Raw genomic sequence first — 22875 nt, 5'->3', positions numbered from 1 at the left:
CGCATTGATAGTAGTTCGAGGAACTGTCAGCCTGTAATTACTTTCATGTTGGTCTTGAGAATTTAAGGGTATCTTATTATTATTTCATATGACTGAAGACACACTCCCTCCATACACACACATGATGATAAGAATCTTTATTACACTAAGCTTAGCCACATATTATTAATGGTAAATGATTAGCAATATATTATTTCCATGCTTGTCACGTGTATCAAACAGGTTTTCCTATAGACATTCTCTTATTCAATGCTGATAAATAAATTATTTAAGATGTTTTTATTAACACGAGATCCAGTGAATATTGAACTTAGGTTATCGTGTGGTACTTAACATATTAACATTGGTCTATTGGCCAAATCCTTAACTCCCTCACAGATTTCTTACAACATGAAACACGAAAGTTCGTATCATAAAGCGTTTAATTTATCACAAATTACTCTACAGGTATTTATTAAAATGCTTATCTTTCGATTGTTTCTACTTACACAATTTGTTAGGATCAGCGAACTTGAAAAATAAACGATACTGTTAAACTCCTGCAAAAAGTTACAAATTAGTTTGTTATAATATGCCCTAGTTGATAATTTAAATTCAGTACTATGGCTAAAGTTAAACTGACTAAAATACTTGGGATTTTTTAAAAATACAAAACACATAATTACGCTTTGTTTTTGGAACCAGTAAGATGCATTTTTTATGCACGTGTGAACCAAAGTATATGTTTTACCTAGTCTATTCCAACCTTTGTAAGAATCAAGGGATACCTTTTTCATAATCTAAGGAAAGTAAGCCATTCTTTGTCTGAATCAAGGAATGCCTTTCACAAAGTATAAGGAAAGTATGCCAACCTTTGTATGAATCAAGGGATACCTTTTTCATAATCTAAGGAAAGTAAGCCATTCTTTGTCTGAATCAAGGAATGCCTTTCACAAAGTATAAGGAAAGTATGCCAACCTTTGTATGAATCAAGGGATACCTTTTTCATAATCTAAGGAAAGTAAGCCATTCTTTGTCTGAATCAAGGAATGCCTTTCACATAGTTTAAGGAAAGTATGCCAACTTTTGTATGAATCAAGGGATACCTTTCACAAAGTTTAAGCAAGGTATACCAACGTCTATTTCTGTATGGTAGTCGGCATTTAGCAAAACATTTTACGGATATAGACCAGAATAATGAATTTGGTTGTAGCTATATAATTAATCACTTTCTCCTGAGATATAATACAATCACCGTGATAAAGAATTAGTTACTGGGTGAAAGGACTGTACTAGAACTTTAAGTATACGCCAAGCAAAGGTTTCGATGAACGTATAACATGGGGATGAATAAACCTGAATAACATAAAGTGACTGTGTATTTACAGTAAGACTTTCCCAATGTTATTTTGTGAATAATGTGTAGTTACTACACTCTTAACAATGAGAAACACTAAAACAATAACGTCTTACGCTAAATAATTTAGGCTTAGTGAAGTTGTTGCACTCTCAACATCTGCCATTTACGATAGCAGCGACCTCTATTAATTTATGGCTACTGTTCTTTTTTCACAGGACACTGTGACACACCTGGCAACATTAAACAATTTATTGACACAATATTAACTTTTGGATGCTATGCAAATAAACCACACTTCAAATTCCATCTTTAACTTTATATTCTAGAAAATACTTAGCTTTCTATTCTGTAAAAAGAAATATCATGCATTGGACAAAAATATTATAAGAATAGAAATTTAATCGATTTCTCACTATTAAGAGATGCTAACACATTATGTTCATTGATTAATTCCGTTTACACTATATTCAAAGATATATCGTCTTGAGCATTTCAAAACTTAGAAATTACTGAAATATCTTGTTTGTTGCTTTCAAAGCAAAGCCACGTGCTGTGTCCGCCCGGGGAATCGAACCCCGGATTTTAGCGTTACAAAAAAAATCCGTATACTTACCGCTGGCCCACTGAGAGACCCTGAAAGAGCTTTATAAAGCTTTTAGGAATTCACCAAACCAGCGCGATCTGTACAATCTACCTGTCACTTTTCCCTTTTATTATTATTTTTTAAAGGCGAATTTAAGTTGTGTTTAAACTCCTTACGATAAATTTTTCGTAGAAAATTTTGAATTAGTAGAATATATACTAGAAGAACCTTGAAGAGATTACTGGAGGGAGGGAAGCCACTGCTAATCAAAAAATTAATAAAGATATATATCTGTTGTTGTTGTTTATTGGACTTCATGTAAACTTACTCCAGGGCTATCTGCGTTAGCCGTTTCTAATTTTGAAGTGATAATAGAAGGAAGAAAACTAGTAAACACTACCTTCCGCCATCTCGTGGGCTAATGTAATCGAATATTGGGGTTTGACCGTCACTTTTATAACACATCCACGGTCCCAAAGTCCAGAGCGTGATTCTTTTTTTATTTGGGCTGTAACTTGGTGTGAACCATGGGATCTCGGAGCCACTATCCGGAAATAAATACATCATGAAAAATAACATAATAATTAATAATAAAGTAAACAAAAAAAATAAGTGGTTACAGCCGACCGGTGGTTTGGAATTAGGGACAGCGCCATGCTAAGTGGACTGTTCAATAATAAACGCGCTGCGATGGGACTCCTTATTTATAAGGAGGATAACCGGTGCTAAACTCCTCTAGCATGTAAATAAAACATCATGAAATAAAAATGAAATAGTTTAAGGCTTAGTATATCCAATGTTTTGTAGTTTTGTGGATACATAGCAAGCATATTTATGTGAATGAAACAGCTAAAAGTGTTTGTAAAATCATTTAAACTTTAAAATGTACTAAATGTTGGGAGTAATCTTTTGCTTCATTACTCCAGACGAAAATAGCTACGTGAAAAATATTTTCTGATTCCATTTTTCTCCACATTTCAATTTATTAAAAATGAGCACGCTTTAACTTTATGCATGTTTAAAGTGTATTTTTACTGTATTACTTTATTCTTGTAAATAACTCATCACCGACATTGTCGACATCTTCAAAATTTAGTATTGCATCCATACATAACTTCGAGCAAGTTACATTAAAATGTTATCCATTGAAAAAACTGTAAAAAGTTAGTTAACAAAATAATTTCAATGATTATAAATCAGGAAAAGAAATCTATATGAATAAAACAGTACTGTCCATGTAACTATTTCGCAGGGTATGGATGGATCTTTACCAAAATTGGTATGAAGGTTTATTAGGTCCATACAACTTTTCAGTTTTGTATTTTGCGGTTTTTAAGGGCGTTTTTGCAATTTTTTACCATTACTTCGCCCCCTGTTGATGAATCTTTACGAAATTTGATATGGGTGTTCATCGGATCTACGGCGCCAGCTTCAAGATCACGTTTAAGCAGACCAAAAACACAAAGTCCATTGGAGCTGGTGATGGAAGTGAGAGATATGTGGTCGATTGGAATTTCTGTAATCCCAGTTTTTTTTACCATCTTAATCATGAAAACAGCTGCAGATTTCAAGGTGTGGCTGCTGGCAGCTTGAGATCTTTTGACCAATGATCTTTATGTTATATTTTAATGCTTCTAGGATATAGCCCAGCTTTATCACAGTGGCTTCTTTTTTTTGGATCGGAAACTGATTCGTAATCTTGAAGATGAAGGCTATAGCTGAGATTGGTTTGTGATGGTGTTTCAGAGCCAGATCCCATCCTACTCGTTTTTCAATGCGAGTGTTTTTACTTTTATAGAGTATACTGAAGGCCCTTTGGCTCTGCATCATTTAACAATCTGGTTATACGAATATCTTTTCGCCGAAATGGCTGTGACATGATGTCCGTGACCCCAGGAAGGCTTGCATCTGCAGCGACAAGCCATTGCATTAGCATTCTTATAAAATGTACTTAATCCTGTGTACATCTATTAAAAAATAAATCACTATCATCAGACGCACACTTGACATAATACTGCTAAAAACATGTATCTAATAACGAGAAATTGCAAAAAAATGTAAATAACTTTGTTTTTCCAAATGTTCCCGCAAACTACTCAAAGGCTATTTGTGTCAGCCGTCCCTAATTTGGAATTGATGGACAAGATGGAAGGCAGCTAGTTAATAGTTCCCAGTTGTGCGGTTTGATCGTCTCTCTTATAATGTATCCCGGGCCCCAAAGTGCAGAGCGCAATTTCTTTCTTGTTTTTGTAATAACCAGTTTAACTATTTCAGGGGAAAGGGTTATATTCCCTTAACCAGAACATACTAGTAATTGTAAGGTTGGGGAAGATGTTTCTGTATTTAATAAAAAATAACTTTGAATGTGGCTTGGAACAGATTCAATAACTAGCTAAATATATGGGTTCCAGAATGATAAAACCATTTTATTTTAAATATTTTCAATTATAATAGATTTCTGAGAGTTTATTGTAATTTTTGCGTTAAAGAAGGCGAGAAAGGTGAATAAAAGGAAGGCGACAGTTCAGAGAGAGTTAACGCTCGCATTTTTTTAGAAGTTAGGACAGCAGCTCATGACCATCATACAATATACAGGTAATAAAATAGTCTTTTTCTTAGTTAGAACTACAGAAGGTACAAATTGTTAGACCAATAAGGTATTCACGTGACCGGTAACTATGAAGTATTGTTTGTTTGTTGAATTTCGTGCAAAGCTATGTGATAGCAGTCTCTTATTTAGAAGTCACAGACTAAAGAGAGAGAAGAAAATCATCACTACTCATTAATAACCTTTGGGCTACTCTAATAATAGTGGGATTGAAAGTAACGTTATTATGTCCCCACGGCTCAAAGGGCACGTTCAGTGACGAGTTTCGATTCTACTATTCATGGACTGTGAGTATAGTGCCCTAACCACTAGGGCATACCAGGCCTAATTCAATACAATTGATTAACTATTCGTATCCTTTGTATTAATGTTTCTAAATATAATTTTCCTTAAATACAAATGAACTATTTTTTCTTTCATTTCTACTCATAGCCATACTAAAGCTTTGGAACATCTATGGTTCTACTTTACAGTAATCTTTCCAAAGAGAAAGCAGACGTGATACCATAGGCGAATGACCCAGAACAATAGGTAACTAGGATGGAAAGAACTTGCACACAATTCTGAAAACTTTGAATTATATAGGAGTCCGCTTTACTAAATATGGAGACAAAAAAACTAGTATGGCAGCATACAACTGTATATAGAATAAAAATTATTCCTCAAATTATATTTATACACATTCACTACCTTTGTGATTCATGTAATTGCATCAAATTGGGTGATATCACCCATTTTCTCCTTAAAATACGTAGGAAATTGCAGAACTAAGTAGCAGAATTAATTTAAGTGTTGAGGGTTTATTTGTTTAAACACTTTTGTGGCTTGTTATTAGAGGCCCTCAATTCAGCAAAGTCATAGATCCATAAACATTTTGGTGTAAAAGATTTAGAAAGCCATTGGCCCTCATCGGTAATGTTTATGTTAACTTGTATTAAGCTCTCATTATACTGTTATTGTTTTACAATCTATTAGTGTGCTTTGCATCCAATCAAATCACTTCTTTTCAAAGTGAACTTTTTGTTGATCTGTCTTGATCATACAACTTTATATCATTGTACTATAGCTGCCATTTTCCATTTAAAATTTCTGTCCACTAGAAGATTAATTTCAAATTATAAAATTAAAGATCGTTTAAATAATATAGAAGCCTAATAAAGGAATTATTTTAGGCATTTAATAAATAAGTATTACTAAAATGTTTTCTTTCAGTTCTATATGATTGACAGTTAAATTTAGAATTACTGTATTTATGTGACTAATCTACTTTAATAAAATAAATATTAGTTGTTATAGATTGCAAAAATTAAGTTAGCATCCATTGATATTGAAATATAGAGTTGTACAGAGACACATGTAGTACCTGTATACATACACATGCATGTATGTACAGAGACATCTAAAAAGTAAATAGACACCATGATGTTTATTCAATAGTCATTTAATTAAGAAAGGCTTCCAATGGCTCCGATGGCCAAGTCAGTCACCTGATATGAACCCCATCGAGTATGTCTGGGCCATACTTGCTCGAGCAGTGAGAAAAAGTTCAAGAAAACCAGTGTCCCGATGAGAGCTACTTGATGTTTTGTGTGCAGCCTGGATCAAGATCCTACTGAAGAAAATTGCAGAACTCATTGATTCCATGCCAGAACAGTCAAAGCACTGAAAAATGCTAGTGGCAAATTTACTAAGTACTGATGCACATTTGTAAACATTTTTGTCAAGTTGATAATGTGAGATAAATTACTATTGAGAAGAAATCATAGTGTCTATTTACTTTTGAAATGTCTCTGTATATGTAAATTGCACATAATGCTAAAAATGACAAAAACAAAAATTATAGAAATTGTCACCATGCTCACTCCAAAAAAATATGTTTTTGCTCACAGCTTTAAAGTGTTCCATAACATTAAAAAAAAATTAACCTACATTTCCCTTTTGTATTCCAAAAAACTAATTTCAAAACTAGTAAGAAACAGCATGTATGTGAAATATTTCGAAATTAAACGTTTTCAGGGTTTCTGTGTGAATCATGCACTTCTTCTTCCACTTCTATATTTGCATTCTTTGTGTTAGCTTAAACCCAATCACAATTATAATTTCTGCCATTTTGATTACCATATCTGTTCCACTGGCCACCTTCAGCTAAAGAAGGTATAGGAATCTGGTCTCTCAGTGTTTTCAAGGAACTTTGGATGGAGCACGTCCACAAATAAAATTTCAAGAGGCTTGCCAAATTCCTCTCAAACACTTAAACATAAAACAGCCAAGAAATTATGGGAGATAAATGCCCAACATATCACAAATTGCCGGTAGCATGGCCTAGTGTTTGGTGCTTTGGATTTGTAGTTAAAAGAATGTAGATTGGAGGTTTACTCAAGACATGTTGTGTCCTTTACACATCTTACTTCAGTCTATCCAGCTGTGCAGTGGATATCATTGGCTAGCCGAGGGAGAATTAACCCGTAAAAAGTTGTAATTCCATCAAGGGTAATGTCACCAGTCTTATCTGCTTGTGCCAAAGGAACCAGGGGTAAAAGCATTGACTTTATGTGCCTTGCAAAAGCATGATAAGGCACATAAGGAAGACTATAAAATCAGTTATAGCTTCAAAATATGGAAAGTTTGTAAAATTAAATAAATAGATTAATGTAAGCTCTCTGTCACATAAGCATGAAGAGATACAAAATACACCAACTACAAATTAATGATTGAGATGAGCCTTTACACATAATTTGTAGCCTCACTACTAAAGCACAGAAAGCCACTACTAAGTCACAGTTGCTTGTAGCTGCTTGACTAATAATGAATACAATACAAAAAATACAGTTAAAAAGATAAACACATTTTTGGTTAAGTATTTTTGGTGATTAGTGATCTTTGCCAGTTGTTTTTCAGATTATTTTCTAATATTCAGCATGCCCCCCCCAATATTTATCTTTTAAATACTGATATCATAACTACTGTTAAGAATAACGGCATTTAAAAAACTAAGTGTCTTCCCCCTTGCCTTGATTTCAGAATCATTTCAAGTAGACTCACAAATCAAAATAATTTCAATCATAAAAACATACAATTTTTTTCTTTCTATTACGCATTACTTTCTGGAAGTCACAGAAGATACTGTCTGATGCACGTTTGTTTATCAGAATCCCAAGTTGTTTCTTATTCATGAACTGAGAAACTGGCTCAAAATGTACAAACTTAAACTTCAGGATCATTAATTATGTAAACTAATTCAGTTTTCAGTCCAATTTACTTACATGTAATAATAGTCAAAAGCTGTGATCACAAATATAAGTTTTTCACTTCTGGGGTAATAAAAATTAGGAAAGAAACATTTCCCTCTTACAAGGACCATTGTAACTTATAAAATGAACTCAATTTTAATAAAAGATAAAAAAACAAAATGCACATGACATTTTTCAATGTAATAGAACAAACTGGTAAGTTCTTAGTTACATGTCTGTAAACTATTATATTATGTATATCTGCAAAAAAAAAAGAAATAACCTTCAAGTATCAAACAAAAAATATTTCTTTTTTTCTTTGTTTGTTAGTAGTTATGCACAAAGCTAAATAATGGGCTATCTGTGCTCTGCTCACCACGGGTATCAAAACACTGTTGTAAGTCTGCGGACATACCGCTGTGCCACTGGGGGGGAAGAGGCCTTCTTTTCTTCTACTGACATTAAGTAAAGTGACTTAAAATGGTTTCATGCGAAATTTTAAAAAAGAATAAAGAGACAACTTTTGAACAATGTTTGTCTTGTATAACACAAATGCTAGACATATGCAGTAGTGTAACTTGTATCTGAAATATAAGATAAATTTTCATAAGAAATCAATTTTACAAAACTTTATTTCTTTACACTAAACTGCTAAATATTCAAAACGTTTTTTTTTACCAGACTAATCTAAATTGTTTTCTATGGCCCTGTTGAAATTTTTCATGATCTATAATATTCTTGAAGCTGTTCATCTTTGGGTTTAAGAATTTTCTTTTTACGAATGTTGACGACCCAGCCAGGCTCGAGTCCGTAGAAAATTTGACGTGGATCTTTCCTCAGGGTAAGAAGTTCCCACTGGAAAACAAACTAATTATGATCATATGTCTCTTCTACGAACAAACATGTTAAAAAGTAATTCAAAAATGTATATAAAAAAAGTCATGTAGCTATAGAAACAACAAAATCGAAGTAGTTATTTGCACAAATGAAAGAATAGATTTAATGTACATTTGTAATTATTGGATTTTTTTATGTTTTCACTTCCTTATACACACATGGGCTATGCAGTCAGGTCAGAGGTTTCCAGCTCCCAAGTATAGCTGTCCTTAATTTTGAACTACTTACTAGAGGGAAGACAGTCAACAGCACCCACCACCACAAGGCTTTTGTCCAGCTCTTTAGACTGAATAACAGGATTGACTGTATCTTTTATAACACATCTACAACTGAAAGCGTGAGACATCTTTTGTTGCATTACATCTTGAATCACAGACCCTTTGATTTACGGTCTGAGAAACAGCTTTCCTTCTCACTTTCCTCAGACCCTTTGATTCACGGTCTGAGAAACAGCTTTCCTTCTCACTTTCCTCAATTCATTCCACTGAAACTTGGAATATCTAAGACAAGCTAGAAACGTTTGAGTTGTGACCTGACTGACAAAGTAAAATATTACAGAGAAAATACTGTATAGTACAAACACATATTTCAAGTAATGTAAAAACTAATAAGCGTAAGTACAGATAAGAAAGGCTAGAAACACTAATTTTGATATAGGCCTGTCAAGAAGTACAATCTGTAAGTTGGGTAATTCAAAACTTGGGAACTATTTCATAAAAACATTCCATAAAAAACCGAGTTTTTTTTTTCTTCTTCTATAGTCATGTTTTTGTATTTTATTGTTTACAAACCTTTGGATCTTCAGCAATATTGGGTAATTGATAGCCATACTTTTGAGCCAAGGAAAATCTTTCCTCAGCAACTTTGCTAGGATCAGCCAAGTAACCTCTGTTTGCAGGGTTTGTGTAATACTCCACTGCATCTTCTGGAGGTAGATGTCTTTTGGGTATTGGAACTCCTGTAGAGTGTGTAAAAAGCTGTGATAGAATATGGGTAATACAACCTCACACTTAATTTTGAATTCAATTTTAAAAAACTAAATCACTCTGAATTATAATTTCTTTATTTTTCAATTACACCTCCTCCTACCTACATAATTATTTTAGTTGGTATGGATCAAATATTGATACTATTGGAAAAGAACATTTAAACATTTTTTGTATTAATTCTGAAAAAATACATTGTTAATTTTAGTAGTTTAGACTGTCAGAATGTATTAAACAATAAAAATGTACAAAACAATAAAAAATATAGAAATCCCAATATTTGTTAGAAATCGAACCAATTCCAAATTATAATCTTTAGCATTCGGAAAAACTTAATGCATCGCACAAATGTTAAATTATATCATAGCATTATATTATTACTTCATCATATTAGGAGTAGCATGTTTCATACTTGAAGTTAAAATTAATGAAACACGTGTAGGTAGACTCACAGTTAAAAATAATCTCATCAGTAGGCAGTATCATGTTTCTCTAAATCTTAAACATTCTGAAACTAATCAAGTTGAAATACGTCAGTGTATAGAGGATTGAGTTCAGAGTAGAAACTGAAAGTAGCTACAAGACATGAATTTGCACAAGAGCTGTAACTAGATAAGTATGTAGACAGATTTCTACTGTCCTACATTTATTTTGAATTGGTTTTTGTTGAAGTTCAATATAAAATAACCAAAGCTCCTAAAGTTAATGCATTTAAGAAATTCAGTTACAACAAAATTAGGATTTATATTATTTCTACTGATAGACTAACCTAAATATAAGAGGCAAAGATGATAGGTATTTGTACCATGAGGCCTAGGGTGTGTAAATACAGAGAAGGTGTTGTGGCTTTCATGGATCCAGTGGTTCTTAACCCTTGGTGACATCTTCATACAAAGTTTATTACATTACTAAGTATATTTTAGCAAATAATGAATTTTCTGTCCCCTTATTCATTGCTATCAAGACATCTCTGTTTAAAAGTGACAGCAGCCAATCTTCTTCATGCACTCAAACTCAGAGAAGACAATTTACTGAATCACTATCATATCATTGCCTGTAACTCATTATAAACTGTTGACTTCTGAGTCTGAAATTTAACCACAACTCCTAAACCGTACAAGTAAGAGAGCACTAGTGTTATTGCTATCATAGTATTTAATGGTGAGAAGATAAAGTGAAGCTCATTAATGGATATAAGCTATACAAAGATGTGAGTGAAACTATACTAAAAATAGTTTTGTTTTTTGTTATTAAGCACAAATCAACACCATGTGCTGTATCACTGTGAATATCAAAACCCAAATTTTAACATTATAAACCCTTAGACTTACAGCTGAGCCCCTGTGGGGCCCTAAAAAATACTCTCTGAAAGAAATTACCAAGAAAATGACTAAACACAAATCTTTCACATTTGACTCTACTCTTCACACCTACATCTTATAGTATGTGGACTGGTGGTTTGAATTAAGATTTGGATCGTGGTCAAATCCACAAAAATTTACTTTCTTTTACTCCTTTGTATTAAAAGATTAACATCTATACAACTACATACTCAATGAAGGTGTGCATGTCATATTTTTTATGATCAGCACTAAAGCAAATACGACACTGTTGGTAGCATTGAGTTTGATTGTAAATAAACTAATTGTACATAAGTTGAGAAAATACAACTGATGTTATCTTTTTTTTTTCTAGAAAAAAATAGGCTATCTTCTGTTCTCTGTCCCCCATAGGGAATCAAACCCCAGATTTCAGCTGATTCACTAGGCAGCATGATAAATGAAGAAATACATCACTTGCAAATGTTAAATAACAGAAAATTTGAATGTAGACTTTAGCTTGATTCAGTGCTTGCAGTTGGTACCAAGCCATTAGTAACAGCGGTACCAGTACTGGTTTATAGTATATAATATGTTGAAAATAATATCTGTTATCACATGTCCCATCTTCAGAGTTTTGACCGAATGCCTCCTCTGGTATTTCAGCTTCGCTTTTCACAAAATTATAAATGTTTGATATGGTAGTTTTGAGTTCATACTTAAGTCAATAAGTGAATCTCACAGTGAAAATTGACAATAGCATAAAATATGAGAAATGGGCGACTCCCACGCTCTGGAAGAGAACATGAATGTACCTATGTGACTGATTGCACATTAGGTAAGTACGTGCATGATTAATCTATAGTATCTGGGCAGGTCAAACTGCGCATGTCACAATGTTTTAGTGAGTTACATTCAAAATTTAATTTACCATGGTATACGAACAAATTTGACATCAAACCAAAGATAATAAATCAAATTTTAATATTATATAAGTTTTAAGTTCTTAATTGTATGAGCAAATATTTAAAAACCACCTCAAATTTCCCTGGTGTGAGGATTTGGATATTTGTTCTTGAGTCATCTCCTCTTCTGAGTTTCCCCCCCCCCCAGAAAACTATGAAATGTAATGTAAAATATTCTCTATAATTTTGTCATCAATTTTCTGAAGTTATATTTTTATATTCTTCAATCTTATGGGACTAAAGAGCAATCACTGAATATTCAGAAACCACTTTACAAACCAATTTACAATTTGCTAATAGATTTTCCTGAGGCTGACTCCCATTAAGTTTATAACCAATAGAAAACCTAGATTTTAACTGATTCTTTGCTATAGTCATCTTACTACATGGGCTTACAGATAATTGACACTTTGGTTTGATGTGAAAATTTCTTTCCCACGAGAACACACTGGGAAGAATAGTTGAGTTTCTAACTCCTCGAGTCACATGATCAGGGATGCTCGAGTACCTATACCAGCAGTACCCAGTCAGTACCAGTACCGGCAATCTTGTACTGTTGCAAACCCCGACTTGATTTTTGAAATATGTAACGAGTGAGTTCCTTAGGTAACATACTATTTTCTTGCAACTTGCATTATACATAAAAATCCTATGATATGGCTATGCTAATCTCATATGCAAATGTTACTAGTATTTACTCATGTTTGTGAATTTACAAACAATTTGAAACTAATCTCGAATCTGCTAATTAAAAATTGGCTGATTTTACTAATTTTGATCTTAAATTTGCAAGAACTATTACACACATAGTTGTCAGTCTGTACTACAACTAGTTGCTAGTGGAAGATGTCTATCCTATAAAATGATGTTTGACATGTGGTAAAGGTAGATAGGTAATAACTAACTTGCCGTTTGACATATCTTTACTACTGAATCAGTTTGAATTCAGCTTTCTTATGACTTAAGAGCTTCTTTTCTAGATTTGGTTTTAGGAAAATGTAGACATTATACAAATTAAGAATTATATAACTAACATTTTAGCAAGAAATGTTGAATTCCGACATGAATGATTCTGAAGGTAATGAGAAAAATTAGAAAACAAACACAGATGGCATCACGAATGTTAGATAGCAATAAGATTATATCAAATATTTTTGTTTTTTAAGTTTAAATGATAATGGAAATTAGATTTTAATTACAATCACAACATTCTATCTGCCAAAGTCACTCTCATAATATTTAGATGACAAAGGTATAAAACAGCTATCATATTACCTTTTTTCTACAATTTCTGTGTTGTCTACCTTAACATTCAGAGCTAATTGCTAATCAACTATAAGTTCTGGGTATTAAAAGTTATCCTCCACAGCAAGAGTACTGATTATAAATAATTATAATTAACTTATTAAGCTTATTTGATTTTCAAACACCACATTTGTTCCCTAAAGTGTCCCCCCCCCCAAGAAAAATAGTATTTCAACCACACTATGTCCACTACATCCATTGCTGATGAAGGATCCAAATAAAAAATACCATAAATCTAATGCTATTGTGTTATAACAAATATAACTGATTATAATCACAATAGCAGTATTGTTGTATGTTTATTATTCTTACTGAAAAATATTGCAGATTGCCCCCACAGCTTCTTGAAAGATTAATTTGTGTTCTTAAATGAATCATCTACACGTGCACCTTACCATCATCAGTTGTCTGTCTTCAACATGCCATTTTAATTGTCACTAACAGACATGAGAGAAAGCACATGCTATCACATACCAAAGTGAATCTGTTAACTGTCAATAAACACTTGGTGGAATGAAGCATTAATACTAAATCATGACATAAAAGTATGAAAAAGTGTGAAAGTCCAACTCTTAATGATTACAGGTTGTATTTATGTAATACGTTTTTATCATATTCATAGTGGTAATTGTTGTATTAATGTGGTACCTTTTATTCACATTCATAGTGTTAATTATTGTATTAATGTGGTACCTTTTATCTACATTCATAGTGTTAATTGTTGTATTAATGTGGTACATTTTTATCACATTCATAGTGTTAATTATTGTATTAATGTGGTACCTTTTTATCACATTCATAGTGTTAATTATTGTATTAATGTGGTACATTTTTATCACATTCATAGTGTTAATTATTGTATTAATGTGGTACATTTTTTATCACATTCATAGTGTTAATTATTGTATTAATGTGGTACATTTTTATCACATTCATAGTGGAAATTATTGTATTAATGTGGTACATTTTTATCACATTCATAGTGGTAATTGTTGTATTAATGTGGTACATTTTTATCACATTCATAGTGGTAATTATTGTATTAATGTGGTACATTTTTATCACATTCATAGTGGTAATTGTTGTATTAATGTGGTACATTTTATCACATTCATAGTGGTAATTGTTGTATTAATGTGGTACATTTTTATCACATTCATAGCTGTAATTGTTGTATTAATGTGGTATACTTTTATCATATCCATAGTGGAAACAGTCAAATTAATATGATATTTCTTTTATCACAATCATAGTGGAGTTTCATATACATGATAGTCATTAGGAAAAATGTTAATTTTAATGCATCTGTTTTCATCAAAGATGTTTAAAGGAGGAAATAAATGTTGTTTCTTACCTAAATACCCTCCTCAAAATAAATGTTGTTTCTTACCTAAATACCCTCCTCAAAATAAATGTTGTTTCTTACCTAAATACCCTCCTCAAAATAAATGTCGTTTCTTACCTAAATACCCTCCTCAAAATAAATGTCGTTTCTTACCTAAATACCCTCCTCAAAATAAATGTCGTTTCTTACCTAAATACCCTCCTCAAAATAAATGTCGTTTCTTACCTAAATACCCTCCTCAAACTCTTTAAACAATCAAATTGTTCCTAGTTCACTTTGTAAGCTTAAAAGTAAATAATGTGTGTGCCCAGAGCTGTAGCTAGGACAGGGTGGGAGAGGCAGTTGCCCAGGGCACAGCCGGAAGAGGGGTGCAGTCTGAGCGCTAAGCCTTTTATTCAATAATTTATGCAAAAATATATGGACTGGAGGGCAAAAAGAAAAACTTACCATTTAAACTTATCATCCAAATTAAGAAAGATAACTTGCTCTATTTAGTATGGTATGGTACTTAGGCAGACCTAAAGTCCAGTACACTACATGAAACCTCCGCAGACTGACATGCACAAGCCACGAAAAAAAGGGGGAGTTCTTGAAACTTGCCCAGAGAGCAAAAATGACTGGCTATGTGTGCCTTAAATTTTAGGCTACAAAAATGTGTAAGCCTTCAGAAGTTACTGTACCTTTAAGAACTGCAATCAAACTGTAGTGAGACTGAAGAAGAACGTTTGTGTTGTGGAGGCCCAGACAAGAGTTTTAAAGGAGATAAAAGATGAGATATAAGAACCTCTCTTTATTTCATTTTTGATAGGCAGGTGCCTAAGAATTGGAGATTTGCTTATGTTGCTCCCTAATTTAAACAAGATAATAAGAGTTATTTCAGAAATTATAGGCCAGTTAGGTTGTTATTAATAGAATTCAGTCAAACTTGTTACTTGTGGAGTTTCTGAGGCTTCAGTGCTTGGGAATTTGTTTTTTCTTATTAAACTAATGATACTAATAAGGATATATATATATATATATATATAGTTAGTAAAATAGTAAAGTTTGTTGATGATATTAAACTCTTGGGTATTTCTAGCTGTATTGAGGATATTGAGGTATTACAGAATTGACTTGGATCGATTGGTCATTTGGACAGATATTTGGCAAATTACCTTTAATCATGTTAAATGCAAGATAATGCATCTTAGTTGTCATATTTTGGATCACACATTTAATATAGATGGGAATCCAGTGTCGAAGAAAAAGATCTTCACATAGTGGTGAATAAGTCACTCAAGCCTTTGAGTCAATGCTCTGGTGCTAACAGTAAAGCTAAAAGAATTTTAGGAAGTACTTATAGACACACACTGATCAGAAGTCAAAGAGGTATTTATCTCTAGTTAAGCCTTATTTGAAATATTGTGTACAGTTTTAGTTTCTTCATCTAAAAAAGGACATTGACCTACTGGGAAGAATACAGAAGACAGCTTCTAGAATTATATTAACAATGGAAGGGTTAAGAGAAAAGAAAGGATAGAGGTGATCTTTTTGAAACTCTAAATGATCTAGGGGATCGATAGGATAAAGGAGACTGAAGACATCAAGATGAGAGGACAGAAGTTAAGGATTTGGAAAAGGACAAGTTAGGCTCCAGTTAAGAAGAGTTTAACTTTTTTTTAGCAAAGTGACTGGCTTATGGAAATTGAGTTGTTGACACTTTAAAAGAGTTTAAGAGGGGAGCATATGACTTACCGAAAAACATTTTATCTTTTGGGTAGATAAAAATGAAACATAAATAAAAAATCACTATAATAATCTCTAATATAACAAAAGTTCATCAGCACTTTTAACTACCTGTAGTAGGTAAAGAACAGTTTCTTTAAAATCCACTTATTACCTTTTTTAAAAAATCTAAGTGGATCCATGGCTGCATATAAACTAGCCACATCATAGTATGCAGTGGTGATCAAGCCTCCATTCCTTTCTATTGCAGCAATAACTGGTTCAGGAGCATGCTGAACCTCTATATTTACTTGAGCTTTAAATGAATCAAGACCCTGTTAAGAATTGAGTAATTAACAGTCAGTACACATGTAAAAACCCTCATAAATATTTCTAAAGAAAATATATATAATGATCAGAAAACTTATCATTTTGTAGAAAACCTTAAACTAAATGGAAAAATTTTAAAATTGGATACAGTAAAGGAAAAGTTGTCTCAAAAATATGACCTACCCCAAAAAATAACATTTCGTAGAAAACTGAAAGCTACTTTACAACTAAACTTATTCATCTTATTTACCAAGAGTGATCAATGTTTTCTACAATATATCACAGATGTGTGGCCAACACTTTATATTTCAAGAGCCAGAAAGCTACGACTTGCAAAAAACAGTAGTAAGGAATAGCAAGTATTTTTATTGATATTTTATCCTTAAAATGTAAGTACACAAGTACAGTTGTTCAACAGTCTACTGGATGAGAGGGGATGATGATCTGCTATGTAACATTTGTACAAACAAATACAAACAGGTAAAATTAGCATTGCATCCTCAGAACTTTGAAACATAAAAACAAAACTACCTGGTTCTTGGTGCTGTGGAATGTAATATAAATCTAGTAAAAATTTGCTAAAATTGAAATCACACTTTAGTTATAAAGATTTGATTATTATTCAGTACTCACAAAACATGTAATGTTTTTTTTGACTCAAACACGGAAGAAAATTATGACTTTTATTAAGAAAATTAATAGTTTTTACATGATGTCAGACTAGAAAAATGTTAATTATAAAAAACGTTAATGATAAATTAGGGTAAAAAAAAAGAGTGAATTAACTAATTTATTTATAGAAATTTTCAATATGGGCTTACTTCATCAGTTAACTGAATTCCAAAATGTCGTTCACTAGGATCAAGGAAATACAAAGAGGTGTTACAAACAGCAGTAAGATCAATTGGTTGCAAGGGATCTAATCGGCCTGTATCGATCATAAGCTGCAGTTGCTTGAGTGACAAGGGTGGATACTGACGTCTCAAGCTGCAAAAACAAAATTAATCTATAGATCAGTGCAATATCTTCAGAAATCTGCCATTGCTTAACCTAATTTATTATTAATTCAAAATTTAAAAAACAGTGTTTTCCAAGGGAGCTGCAGAGAATCTCTAGGGAAATCAGAAAGATATAAAATATTAATAATTTTCACTTTTTACTAATGAAACCCATGCAAACCACAATGATATAGTTATGTTCATTAACCATCACATTATAACCCCCATCTCCCTCAGCTAAAATGGCAAGCATGCAAGGTGATGGAATACAAAAACCTGCAGACTGAAGTCAAAAGTAAAATAATATCAGTAAAATGTAGATACAGAATCTTCACAATATAGTATACTTTACCTACTTCTCTTGCAAGCAAAGTAATTTTTTTTTTCCCTTGGATGATGAATTATTATAATACTGATACTGTTATCATTGCCATATATCAACTGCTTCTAAATCCAGATTACAGTGCCATCTATTGTAAAAATAATTAAAACATATGCACCAAAAATTGCAGCCAATCTGGATTAGTTTGTGAGAAGAAACATCTTGAAAAAAGCCTTAAGTTTTAAATGCTGAGATAGATCACCAACAATACCATTTTTTGTTTACCTTTTTAACTAGTAATTGTAAATTACCTCTACCCACTGGTATAAATTAAATTTACTTTATATTAGCTGATGTAGTGCCACATTCTCTTAGCTCTTTCATCAAGATTTTCTGTGTAACCTTGAAAAAAAATAGTCATTTCAAAGTAATAAAGTTTAGAATAAAATCTGACATCCTTAAGCAATATGACTTATGTTTCTTATATTAATGATGCACTTAAAAAGCCTTCAAATCATCCATTAGTTGTACCAAAATGTCATTCAATTGTCTCATTGAAACACTGTGATTTATAAACTATACCTGGTACTGAAATATTTAATGAACTTAAGTATCCTTAAGCCTAGCGAGTTTCTTGCCATCTAAGATTTTTGAAAATTTTGGCAAATAGTATGATAAAGCAATATATTATAGTCAAGTAAAGAGAAAAAATGGTCAAAATTAGGAGGTACACCTTTTAACAATAACAAAAAAAGAAGATTTATTGCTAGACAATTGGGAAGGAAATTATATACTCTCCCTCGAAGTACTTAAAACCTATTTCTCATTAAACAAGTAATTTAATTTTATAATTATGTAAACTAGGTACAGCTTTACTGAGAATATTTACTGATTTTTTGCAACTCTAGGCACATAAACTTATCTGGCCCAATCAGCATTGATCTGTATGTGTAAAATTATATAGAGCTACAAGAAACCACAGCTTTGACCCTTTGACACACACACTACAGTGTCATTACATCTTAATGTATGTGCTAGTTTCTAACATGGACCAACATAAGGCAAGTGTAAAGTGATCATATCTAATGTCTCAAAGTGTTGTTCAGTTAGAATCAATTTTCTATTTAAACTCCAGCCTAAAAGTGTGTAACAGTAATATTTCTTTAAATTATGACAGTTAAACTACAATATAATGTTGCTGTCAACATTTAGGTTAATTACTATAGCTAGTCCTGGCAACTAGAATTAACAGTATGAACAGAATGAAATACTAAGGAAGTCAGTAATAAAAAACAACAGGACAATGGTGAAAATAAATATTCTAAGTATAATCCAAAACACTCAAAATAATGTTTGTTTCCAGCACCATTCTGTTCTTAATGAAGGAATTCATTGGGTCTAACAGCTGTATTATGTGACTTAGGGATGGCTGAGTTGGCACTTTTCTTTCTTTGGAATACAAAATACACAAACTCTTTACACAAACAGAGCAAGCTATTTATTTCCACGTACATGCTAGATATAGTTATATCGTGACAATAATATATGATAAGCTTAACAAACTTACTGATGGCCTTTGTGATATGGCTCACAAGGAATTCTCAAATAAAATGGTGTAGCTCCAGATTCCATGCCAATTCTCATGTAGCCTTGTCTTTGACCAGATCCTTTAGTACCATGTCCATGAGTTTTTCCTCCATATTGCCCCCTTTTAGGTTTTTTCTTAAGAAAAAGTGTTTTAAACAAATGTTACCTTTGAAAACTTATGATACTTTTATGCATTAGAAGTATTTTGTAGTTCAATAAACAAAAATATATAAACATTTACCAGAGTGCTGAAGGAATCTAGGTAATAAAGACAAGGGTGAAAAAAAAAGACACAAAACAGTAAAAAAGTATCTTGAAAAAAAAAGTATCAATAACAGCCAAGTCAAGCCTAAGTCAATTATTGAAACCATGTAAACCAACTGAGTTTATAATTAAGCTGCTATTAACACAGTTTTCTAATCCATGGCTTCTCATTATTTGCTTCCCCTTATTGTTCAACACTTGATATTAAACCTTACTGTTCTGTTTATCCTTTCTTATAGTTTCTACATCTATGTATATTTTTGTTTGACTTTTTTACCCATTTGTGTAATTTCTTTGTCTTTATTACTGACACTGGTTTTTAACACTTGACCTACTTTCTATCTTTAAGACTAAAGTTTATAATGCAATACAAAAGTTATTCCACTCCTTTTTTTTTTGCCACACATACCAATATTTAACCTCTTCTGTGATTTGCCCAAGTTAATTCGGACAAACCATTTCTCATTGTATTCTTAATTCTTTGCATGTTATCATTTAGTACAAAAGGCTGTCAAAAAGCAAAATAAAAAACCAGCCTTTTTTGAGTTTATAAAAAAAACTTGACATAGAAGGGGTTAAAAAAGTTATAAATGAAGTGAAGGTGATATAATGTAAAATGACCTGGTTTAACTAATGACTGGATTTGTTTACAACTTTACACACATGTAACTAAGGAAGGAAAATGAGAATTATACAATTTTTAAAACAGCTATAGAGATTAAAAGAATTATATTTTCTGAGAAAAATACTAGTTACATTGTTGTACTGGTAGTACGTATTTTTGTGATTGGTAACAAATTCCAAAATAAGTTGTCACTGGAAATAGTAGAAACAAGTGCTTAACAGGAGTTTAAGAGGAGAATCAATGATTTCCTGAAACATGAAAAGTGGGTTTAGGATTTTTCTATGGACAATGATATTTTAATGTTCGTAAGTTATTTCATGTAACTACACTATATGCTGTAACAATACTACTGGTTAATTTTAAGAAGTGTTGTCCTGTGTTTTAGACATTCCTTGTAATTGTCTTACAAATTAGAGAAATTAAATACATTTGTTGAAGAAGAGTTCTGAGACTCATTTATAAACATTTCTGTAAATTCTAGAGCAAGACAGTCATCATAGATTAGTGATGATTTATATATCATTATAATGCACTAAAGAGAAGATATCAACATGATATAATAAGTGCAGAGATAATCTACGATATATGTTGATATATATTACTCTCTGTAATTACTGAAACTTCCTTCTATTGCATCACTCTACCTAATATAAAAGTTATATTTTACAATTAACAGATTTTTTTATTTTACTATATTATGTGTAAGCATATCTTCCTCTTTATCTTCCCAACTCTGTAGTTAAGCAGTAATGTGTTGAAGCAATTTATTTTGGTATCAAACTAATCAAAATTACAGTCAGGAAGATTCAAAAATGGGTTTTCATTGATTACTTTCTATTTTCTAGAGCAATTTTAAAGATTGTTCATATGGTTGTTATAATTTGCCATGATTCTGACATGACATCAGTACAATTCTCCAGAGAATCATTAGTTGTTCTTCTTTATGATTTTTCAGTCTTTTCTTTTACAAAATTTCCCACTCTGTTTTTAGTCATGGTTATGCATTACTACTAGTAGATAAAAGTATATTTATTTTTGTCTATTGGTAAGATGTGTAGATATTAAAAGCTCATCAGCAGTATTTTTGTGTGTTTAAAGTTTTATAAGTAACATAATACTTCAATATTTTCTATAGTTAATTGCATTAATAATATTGGTTACATCTAAAATAAGTTAGAAAACATATTTTTAATTCATTTTTACACTTACTGAAAGCATTTTGCACTGTTAGTTTATTTATGCTATATGAATTTATGACTAACTAAATCTTGTGAAACATTATTGGGACTTTGGTGGAAAAAAAATTAATATTATAGTTAAATACTTCTGCTTCTTTACTAATGCTAGTACTTAATACTAATAACAATTCAAAGATACCTCATCACAGACTGCTTTTAGTTTTCAAAGTACTAACTTTACTTTTCTTGTGTTTTGTCAAGATTTTAATATATTACTGAGTACATCTAATCAGTTTGTTATACTTAGTAAAAGATTAGCTTTATTAATTTTAAGACCAGTGAAGTCACTTTTTGAGTTATGAAATATAACATTTACTTTTTGATAAAAAACATCTGAATCTTAATAATTTACTTTCAATTTAAAAAAACTAAAGAAGCAAAAAGTCAACCAATTTACGTTACAACTCAATTTATGTTACAATCATTTGTTGCTAAGTCACAGTAACTGTGTAACACTACCACTGTTACTAATAGTAATAGTAACAAGTCTATCTGTAATATAGTATTTGTAACACTAAATACTATTGACTGTTTAGAAATTAAGATTAACAATATTCATAAATCAAATATTGGGAGAAATCAATTAACATTTTAACAGTTAAGTACGTACTTTTCTTAGGGCTTTATTATTAGGATTTGGGCCGAGATTACCCAAAGACACTCGTGGAAGGTATCGCAAAAGTTCTAATGCCCTGTCCGTAGAAGACTTCGCCATGACACTAACGCATGCTGACATCTGGAGGAAAGATATATTAGATGTTTTACTTATTTTCTGATAGCTTGTGAACAACTGGCATGAATCGGGAATTGTTTACTATCAAAGTTACATATCTATTAAAGCTTGGAGTAACAAAAATTATTTAAAAATAGAATTAGATTGCTTACCTACAATATAAATTTATTAAGTCAATTTTTGTTTTTACAGATTGAAAAAAAGAGATAAACTAATGTAACATCTAGTATTCTTCATACATTTCTTCACTTATACAAAAGGCTTTTCCAAATATATCTACATAACTTATTACTACGATAGTATTTATTGTCTTTCGTGTTTTATTAAAAAAAAAACATTTTGGTATGCTTATGTTTAGACATTGTTGCCTTTAAAATGCATTATGATAGCCTATGTAATAAAGGTTTTAATACAATATCTATACTGCCATAAGTACTATAAAATACATCTTTACTCATGTACATTAAGGTAATTCTTCCTAAGTTTTCGTTCAAGTG

The 22875-nt window shown here is 31.7% G+C and overlaps 1 protein-coding gene across 2 annotated transcripts; it reads right to left on the bottom strand.

Annotated features, from left to right (window-relative positions):
- Positions 1-5996: 5996 nt before the first annotated feature.
- Positions 5997-22379, bottom strand: LOC106462590 (39S ribosomal protein L15, mitochondrial-like). 2 transcript variants are annotated; one of them, XM_022389885.1, is made up of 7 exons: positions 22256-22379; positions 19499-19653; positions 17433-17598; positions 16457-16616; positions 9449-9615; positions 8439-8615; positions 5997-6139 (listed from the first exon to the last, which is right to left on the bottom strand). In XM_022389885.1, the coding sequence occupies exons 1-6, from the start codon at positions 22358-22360 to the stop codon at positions 8481-8483; spliced, it is 888 nt and encodes a 295-aa protein (XP_022245593.1). In that variant the 5' UTR covers positions 22361-22379; the 3' UTR covers positions 5997-6139; positions 8439-8480. The 2 variants fall into 2 exon arrangements, with proteins under 2 accessions (XP_022245593.1, XP_013777989.1); XM_013922535.2 differs by lacking the exon at positions 5997-6139 and having other exon boundaries at positions 8375-8615.
- Between the last annotated feature and the right edge of the window lie 496 nt (positions 22380-22875).

The sequence above is a fragment of the Limulus polyphemus genome, unplaced genomic scaffold (assembly GCF_000517525.1).
Source record: "Limulus polyphemus unplaced genomic scaffold, Limulus_polyphemus-2.1.2 Scaffold1203, whole genome shotgun sequence".
Classification (NCBI taxonomy): domain Eukaryota; kingdom Metazoa; phylum Arthropoda; class Merostomata; order Xiphosura; family Limulidae; genus Limulus; species Limulus polyphemus.
This window is presented reverse-complemented; position numbering and strand designations above follow the sequence as displayed.

Coding starts and splice junctions, on each gene's coding strand:
- LOC106462590 (XM_022389885.1), bottom strand. CDS start 22,360: ATGGCGAAGTCTTCTACGGACAGGGCATTAGAACTTTTGCGATACCTT. Junction 19,654..22,255: donor ATAATAAAGCCCTAAGAAAA/GTACGTACTTAA, acceptor CTTTTTCTTAAG/AAAAAACCTAAAAGGGGGCA. Junction 9,616..16,456: donor ACTTAGATTTTTTAAAAAAG/GTAATAAGTGGA, acceptor CACACTCTACAG/GAGTTCCAATACCCAAAAGA.